The 9258-nt window shown below is 36.5% G+C and overlaps 1 protein-coding gene across 3 annotated transcripts in view; it reads left to right on the top strand.

Moving 5' to 3' along the window:
- LOC106872061 (uridine-cytidine kinase-like 1) overlaps positions 1–9258 on the top strand; it is a 59504-nt gene that overhangs the window by 5004 nt on the left and 45242 nt on the right. For all 3 annotated transcript variants that reach the window (XM_014918907.2, XM_014918909.2, XM_014918908.2), the window contains exon 3: positions 5582–5817. In XM_014918907.2, coding sequence (XP_014774393.1) covers positions 5582–5817 — 236 coding nt within the window. The remainder of the gene's footprint in view (positions 1–5581; positions 5818–9258) is intronic.

The following is a 9258-nucleotide window of genomic DNA, read 5'->3' on the forward strand; positions in this document are numbered from 1 at the left end:
AAATAATTGAACATACACACACACACACACAGGCATATTGCAATTTTTTGCGACATTTCTAGTTTCATTTTGTAGGTATACTCTTTTTACTCGTTTCAGTTATTTGACTGTAGCCATGCTGGAGCAACACCTCTAGTTGAACAAATCGACCCCAGGGCTTATTCTTTGTAAGCCTAGTACTAACTCTATCGGAATCTTTTTGCTGAACTGATATGTTACGGGGACGTAAACACACCAACATCGGTTGTTAAGTGATTTGATTGAAGTGTATTTGTTAAAAATTTCATACAAAAATATCCATCTAGAAGTTATGAGGCAACAAAGTTGGTGGGGCACACATGTAGAGGTATACTGACCTGGGAATTAATCTCCACCACCCGAACTAGAATATACAATGTGACTTGTCTTTTAAAGATAGTAGGCTCTAGTCTAAGGAATATTTGGTTGCTATTCATTGAATTAGACCACTGACCGACAACATAATATCTATGACCATCTCGTCTTTTATTCAGACATAGTGTATCTTGAACTACATTCATCATATTCTTTGTCATCATCATCATCATCATTTAACGTCCATGTTCCATGCTGGTATGGGTTGGATGGCTTGACCAGAGCTGGCAAGCCAGAGAGCTACAGTCTGATTTTCACTGTTTCTATGGCTGGACACCCTTCCTAATGGCAGCCACTTTACACAGTGTGCTGTGTGCATTTAATGTGGCATTGGCAGAGGGCTCTTGCAGGCCAATCCTCTTCACTAGGTGGAGCAGCCTTAACACTTCTGCTGTGAATTATGGGTCTTCTTTCTACAGCAAGGTGCCAGGTATCTTGGTCCTTTGTTATCTCATTTGAAAGGTTCAGCATCCTGAGGTCGTCCTTTAGTACTTCTTCTCATGTTTTCTTGGATCTCTCTCTTCCACATGTTCCATCTACTTCGAAAGACTGGCGCTTCTTCACGGTGCTGTTGGAATCCATCTGCATCACATGACCAAACCAGTGCAGTCTTCTCCCTTGCACAATGCATCGATTTCCTCTTATGTCATATTCTATTCCAATACACTAGCACTCTGTCAACCATGTACATTTATATTACACATCCAGCAGAGTATACCAGTCTCATTCCTCTCTAACCTTCACATGTCCTGGACATTCAGGGCCCATTTCTCACTACCAGGTATAATTGCTGTCCATATACATGCACCATACAGTCTTCCATTCACTCAGAGAGAGAAACTTTTTGTTGCCAATGAAGGTAAAAGCTCTCTGGATTTCTTCCGTCCTATTCTTATTCTATCTATCATACTCTCCGTGCATCCTTCCCCACTACTAATTTGGTTCCCTAGGTAGCAGAAATTATTCACTATCTCTAATGAGCCACCAGGGCATTGGAGAGAATCAATTTCCCCAGTCTCTATAGTTTTTATGGATCCTGTGCATCTTCCACATACGAATACTACTTTCTCTGATAACCTTCCTATTATTACACTGCACCTCTTGTGTGTCCTTATTCCTTATTAAAGATGGTAGTGAGCTGTGCTTTGTGGGAGATTCAACTGCTATTTTTCAGCAAACTGAGCCTTGGTTTTCTGTGCTGGCAGAATTGTTAGAGTATCAGAACAAATGCTTCCAGACATTTGTTCTGGCTCTTTACATTCTGAGGTCAGTTTTGCTTTTCATCCTTTCAGAGTTTTGATATAATAAAGTACCACAGTTCAATGGTATAAACTTATCCCTTGCCCTCAAAATTGCTGGCCCTGTACCTAAATTAGAAACTGTTATACATATAGTAATGTTGCATGCTCCACACTATATCGATGACCCCCAAACCTAAGATGAAAATAATCAGTGCTACTTATAACATGACTGCCAGTTCAAATAAAGGATTGAATCAGTGTCTCATCTATGTTAAAGAACCTCATCCAACAAAAGAGCTTTTACATAATTAGAAATAAAAGCCAACTCTCCTTCAAATTGCATTATACTATCATAAAAATAGAAGGACAAATTAAATAATCTTTAGAAATAGTATGTTTGAAAATAAGTATCAATGGTCATGGCTGGCATTCCTTTAACCTTAATTCTTCTTGATCAGAGTTGACCCGGGGCTGTCAAATTATTTTTTAGTTTTAACTTCTTCTGGCCCTACTAGAGCATCAGTTAACAATTTTCCTCAATGTATTTTGAGGTTGTTTCAGTTGATTCTTGACTATTTCAAGTTCTATGGTAGGTAGTTAACCTATTTCTCTTGCTGTGTATGTATATCCATTTACAATTGGTTTCTCTATAGCGACTGAGACCTTTGGAGATATGCTATGCTTGAGAATATCTGGCAAGCCAAGTGAGACCATAACTGTGGCCTATGGCAGTGTAGCATAATTGGTCCATTTAAGAGTACCCTTCAATCATTGGGCAATAAACTGTGCTTGAGAAGACCTGTTGAGTCAAGTGAAATCATTGTTGTGGCCGATGCCAGTACCGCTTGACTGGCACCTGTGCCAGTGGCATGTAAAAAGCACCATTTGAGTGTGGTCGATGCCAGTCCCACTGGACTGGCTTCCGTGCCAGTGGAACATAAAATGCACCATGCGAATGTGGTTGATGCCAGTGCCACCTGACTGGTCCTGTGCCAGTGGCACATAAAACGCACCATTTGATTGTGGTCAATGCCAGTATCGCCTACCTAGCCCTCGTGTCAGTGGAATTTAAAAAGTACCCACTACACTCTCGGAGTGGTTGGCATTAGGAAGGGCATCCAACTGTAGAAATCTTGCCAGATCAGATTGGAGCCTGGTGCAGCTTTCTGGCTTGCCAGTCCTCAGTCAAACTGTCCAACCCATACCAGCATCGAAAGCAGATGTTAAACAATGATGACGATGATGATGATAGCTCTTGTCTATCAATTTCCACTCATGGCCCAGGGCATCTGTAGAAAATGCTTGCCTTAAGTACCATGCAATGGGATGGAATTCAAAGTCATGTGGTTGTTAAGTAAATTTCATAACCACACAAACCTGTGTGCACATGTTAATCTCTTCATTTTGACAGCATTTTATTTATACTTATCATTGCTTTATCAATTATCAAATTATTCCTTAGGTAATGTTTGAATATTGGGTAAGAAGAAAATATCCTTAAATTTCATATTTTCTTAAAATTCTAGGCACAGATATAGCTGTGTGGTAAGAAGTTTGCTTCCCAACCATATGGTTTTGGGTTCAGTCCTACTGTGTGGCCACTTGGGCAAGTGTCCTCTGCTATAGCCTTGGGGTGACCAAAACCTTGTGAGTGAATTTGGTTGACAGAAACTGGAAGAAACTTGTCACACACACACACGTGTGTGTGTGTGTGCTTGTCCCCTTGTTTATGCCCTCCATAAAAGAGACTGATACAATATGTACCAAGCTTAAAAAACCAAATACTGGGGTTGATTCATTTGGCTAAAAAAACTTTGGCCAGCATGGCCACAGTTTAATGACTGAAAATATACAAGAAGCATAAATACCATTATTATCAGTGATCTACTTCCAATGATTTATAAGCTTCTTAGTACCATTTGTATAGAATTGTTTTTATTGGATGGAATAGAATTTTGAGAGGAGAGTTTCCCCTTCTTCATGTTTCAAGAACTGATCCATCAAGATGATTCTGTATACTTTGGAATAGGTAGTAAACAGATGGAATAATGTTCAGTAACAAAAGAGGGTGTAACATTTTTTTCCAGCTGAGGTTTTCAATTTGTTCAGATGTGATCTTTGTAGAATAGGGGCCATTGCTTTATCATGATGAAATACTACTCCTTTGCATTTCATTAAAGCAGGTCCCTTATTCTTCAAAGCAGTATTTAAACATTCTAACTGTAGACAATAAATGTCTGCTGCAATTGTTTCATTGCAACTCAAATTGAATCACACCTACACAAACTTACCAAACACTAACCAACACTCTTTTTGGATGGATGTCATATTTGGGTTGTAGTTTAGTCTGTTTACTTTCACTAAATTATTATCTGCATCATTGAACTTTCTCATAAAAGATTCACTGTTCACCACCAGTCATTAATTTGTCTAAAAATGGCAATATACATTCATGATGGTGTAGAACAGTGTGGATGTCCACTTATGCTCTGCTGATGTTTTCAGTCAAATTGTGGAGAACTAATTTTAGGCACTCTTCCAAGCGGATGGACTATTGAATGTTTTGAATTCTGCTTCTGGGCTAATTCTTCAGCCAGAACAGCACTATTTCAATCAAGTTCTGACAAAACCAGGTCTTCATTAAACTGAACAGGATGACGTGTTCATTAAGCATTTTTTAAGCTGAAATCACCCTTCCTAAACTTTTCAATGCATCTTGAGTGACTCTTTCAATTCAGTAATCTTTCTCATAAACACCATAAATATTTTGTATTGTTTCTGCCACATTATTCTTTTCTGAGCTTATAAAGCATTGAATGCCTTTAATGTTCCATGGACACCTTCAAGCTTTTGTTTAAAATGGTTGACAACAAATGAATTGAAATGAATGCAAGAGAAAGCAAATTAAAATTGTTTATCAGCTAATGGAATTGATGAAGTTGTGATTATGGTATTTTTATGAAAACAATGCCAGCTAAACTCTTAATAATCAGTTGAAAACAGTTGCTCTGAACTTCCATTTATGCTTTGATATTAATTTTCAGTGAAACTCCTTGTCTTTCTTCTGTTGTGTTCATAGGTAATATTGTATTATTGGGTTCTGCAAAATGAAAACTGGTTAAATTGTGTAAATGGGTTTCCCTTTCATTTTGTAGTCTGTATATCTCATCATCATTTTACACTTTTGAATTTTCATCTTATGTACACACACACACACACACACACACACACTCTCTCACTCACTCTTATATTCTTCCTTTCAGTGATGGAAGCTCTTTAGTCTTGCAAATGACACCATCATTTTACAATTGCTTTTTGTACTGGATTGAACAGTTCAGTAGGATCCAACAAGTCAAAGGACCATTTTTTGCTCTGTGGTCTTTCTATGTGATTTCTATGACTGGATGCTTTTCCTAACACCAGCCATTGTGCAGAGTATGCTGGGTGCATTTTTCTTTCATGGCACCAGTACTATACAGGCTCTCTTTCCGTTGGCAAGGCAAACAAGTCTTTTCAATTTTGCATCATCTTTACTCAAATTGCTAACAATTTTACAGAGTGCACAAGCCCCATTGAAGTCGCCTTGTCACTTGCAAGCCTAAAGAGCTTCCATCATTGAAAGGAAGAATATAAGAGTGAGTGAGAGTGTGTGTACAAAAGACGAAAGATCATAAAATAGAGATTTATCTTTGGGGTCTTTCCTATAATATTGGAAGATCAGTTATTGATGAGAGAGAGAGAGAGAGAGATAAAACCTGGTTATTGAATAAATCATAGTATATAATTGTGGCTTATTTTATAAAATGATATCTAGAGGAAGGAAAGTCAATGTTGTTTTTGATAATCTTCAATTCTAGAACTGAGTTATTGAATTATATAATTCAGTAAAGCAAACTTTCTATCAGTTATACGATTTATTTTTCACATATCACCCTTTAATATTGCAGTGGTGTGATGGATGACTCAGATATTGCCAATCCAGAACCTGATACACTGACCTATACACAATCTCCATCCAAAGTTCCAAAGAGCCCAGCAAGGACTCTCTCCAAACGTGTGCGTACAGTAAGTACTTCTTCAACCAGTGACCGAGTGGTACAGACAGCGACTCGTACACTTTACACTGCTGGTCGACCACCATGGTATAACTCACAAGGACAACTGAAAGAAGCGTTTGTTATTGGTAAGTTTCTTTTCTGTTTCATATTCTAGATTTGCTATTTTTTCTTTAGTGTTGGAGGGTTTATGAGGGGCTGCTGAAAAGTTTGTGGCTTTTGGCAAAAGAAAATACAGGAGGATCAGTAAATTATGATTTTATTCAACATATTCCCCTCTCAGATTCACACAGTTATTGTAATGGTCCTTCAGTTTTTCTAAGCCCTGTAAAAGAACTCAGAATGTTGGGCTTCCAACCAGGCCTTCCACGATACCCTTAAAGCCAAGAACTTTCCACTATATGTGTAGCAATTTATTAATTTCCTTAAATAACACATTACTTTTGGTTGGTGTCAAAACAAGTATTTGTTTCAACCTTCAGAAATACTGTGCATAGAAATGTGCTGTGTTGCAGAGTTATTAAGTCATGCCAGCTATGAAAAGTAGATGTGAAACCAATAAGGATTTCATTTAGTAAGATTTCATTTAGTAACACACATATATATGTTCAGACGTGACTGAGTGATTAAGAAACTTATTTCCCAACCATCTGGTTTTTGGGTTCAGTTTCACTATACTGCACCTTCAGTGGTTTCTACTACAGCTTTGGGACCAACCAAAGCCTTGTGAGTGGATTTGGTCAATGAAAACTGAATGAAGCTATCATGTGTGCATATGTACATTGTAAGTGTGTGTTCTTGTGTCTGTGTTTCTTTGCTTTGACATCACATGATGGTTGTAAATGAGCATTATCATCATACAAGCAATGTTGTTTGTTTCCAGTTTTCTGTGAAAAATATGTTTGGCCATGGGGCAGTATTACCTTGTTTAGAAACAGACGAGGCTTGGTGACAGTAAAAATGTTCGACTGTAGAAAATCTGTCAACAAATTCCATGGATGTTAAAATGACGATAAATTCCAAGTTTGTAATTGTTTTAACATCTATTTTTCTAGGTTAACATCACGAATTGAAGGTGAGAGTTCATAGTTTGATTGATCAGTTTAATTGCGTTGAAGAGATTAGAATTTAATGCTTTATGAGAGTGACAGAAGAGAAAAGGCAATCTTTGTTTGGGCTGTAAGCCAGGTAGCAAGTTGAATGTTTGCAGCATATATCTGCTCATAAAAATTCCCCACTCACCTCCATTCATAAATATCACATCCTTTATAAATATGCTAAACCTTTACAAATATGCTAAATTACACAGTGATTTATTACCTTCACACATTCTTAACATAATCAAATCTTTTTCATAAAGATCTGGTTTCCTCTTTGAAGCCAGAGAGTAGTTTTATCTTGTAAAACTGCTTCTCCTTGTTATACAAACTCTATTCATTGTATATCTGAATTATGATCTCACTGTTTCATTGTGAGGCTCATGTGAGTCCATACTATAGCTCCTTTGTTACCTCAACATAACGTACGCCTGCTACTACGTTTTCTAGTTTTCAACCAAGGCCCATATAAGATTTTGTATATTGCTTCTGCAATACACAAAATATTTTCGCAATTTTTTATAAGCATGGCTGTGGTTAGAGTAGGCATGACTATGTGTTAAGAAGCTTGATTTCCAATCACATGTTTCCAGGTTCAGTCCTTCTGTGTGGCACCTCGTGCTGACCAAAGCATTGTGAGTAGATTTGGTAGACGGAAACTGAACGAGGCCTGTCGTGTATATATATGTATGTGTGTGTGTTTGTTCCCTCCATCACTGCTTGACAACCAGTACTGGTGTGTTTACGTCCTTGTAATTTAGCAGTTAAAAAAAAGAGCCGATAAAATAAACACTAGACTTATAAAGAATAAGTCCTGGGGTTGATTTCTTTGACTAAAAAACCCCTTAAAGGTGGTGTTCCAGCATGGCCACAGTCAAATGACTGAAACAAGTAAAAGAATAAAAGAATTCCTAATAATATTTAATTATAAAGATATAATAGATATTTCAAAACATTGAATGGTTCTGAGAGCCCAGGAATCAAAGGGATCCACAGGCAAAAGATGGTTAAGAACCACTACTCTAGACTGTACTAAACACAAGGGCTTCTTTCATTAAAGAAAACATTTATAATTTAGAGTTGAAACCAGTTAGCCATTATGTACTAAATGCAATGAAATCCTCCTCATCATTTCAATGTCCATTTTTCCATACTTCCATATGTTGGATGGAATTTATTGAAGCAGATTTTGTACAGCCAGATACCCTTCTTGTCACTAATTCTCATCTATTCCCAATGGTCAGACATGTTACTTTTTGCAGTCTGTTTGAAATTAATGACACTGCTTGTATGACAGTAACACTCATTTACAACTATTATGCAATATCAAAACAAGGAAATATTTACAACTTGCACACAAACCCATGCATATATATATATATGTTCATATGATGATATCTCCACAATGTGTTGATGAGAAAAACATGTAATCGCTACCAATATAGCAAGAGATTTCTCCGCAAAGGTCTAAAGTAGACTCCTTATGGATCAATCTCCTTGGTTATATATCAAAAATTTAAATGAGACTTTTGATGCTAATATCCATTATTATTGAAATTTATTCCTATGTCAAAATTTCTGTATAAGGCTATATTTAACTGTCAAATTTAAGTTAAATAGATAAATTACCTTACACATCTTCAGGGTAAAAGGTAAATAGCAAAAAGTAAACATCAAAAACATCGTCTCTAAGTCTGGTTCATATTCAAATTTCTCCTTAAATAAATTCCTCCTTAAATAAAGGTCCGTCAAAGGGAGAAAACCCCTCATAATATTATTAATTAATTATAAACAATCACATATTACAATGGAAATCTATATTATATTATCTTATACAGGAGATTGTTCAAGTTCTAGAAGGAATCCGCCATACAATCACAAATTGGATAAATTTGAAGAAGACATTTGGTCTGTAGTCAAGAACATTAAATTAAAAAAATCATCGAACATGAACCAGCATTTAAGACGTCTAGAAGAAATTACTAAGGAAATAAGGAACACTGACAAGATTCTGATGAAATCTGACAAAACAGGAAACATCTATAAATTAATCAGACAGCACTACACGGATTTGCTGAAGAAAGAAATTGAGACGAATGACAAGATAACAAATAAAAATACACTTAAGAAGGCAAATATGGAAACCAAAGAGATAATGGAAAAGTAACTCTATAGAGGACAAGAAAAATACTAAATTTATTCAATTTGATATAGCTAATTTTTATGCTTCCATTAACCCGATCATATTGAATAAGGCACTATGGTTTTTTCACAATAAGGCTGGGCTTACTAGAGAAGAAATTAAAGTGATATTAGCTGCTAGGAAATCCTTTGTTAGTTTTAATGATAAAGTATGGATATGTAAGGATACACCGGATGCTTTCGATGTCCCCATGGGTAGTTCTGACTCAGCACAAATAGCTGATATGATGGGTTCTTTTATTCTTTATGAATTGAATGATCAAGTTCCTA

The sequence above is a fragment of the Octopus bimaculoides genome, chromosome 13, assembly GCF_001194135.2.
Source record: "Octopus bimaculoides isolate UCB-OBI-ISO-001 chromosome 13, ASM119413v2, whole genome shotgun sequence".
Classification (NCBI taxonomy): domain Eukaryota; kingdom Metazoa; phylum Mollusca; class Cephalopoda; order Octopoda; family Octopodidae; genus Octopus; species Octopus bimaculoides.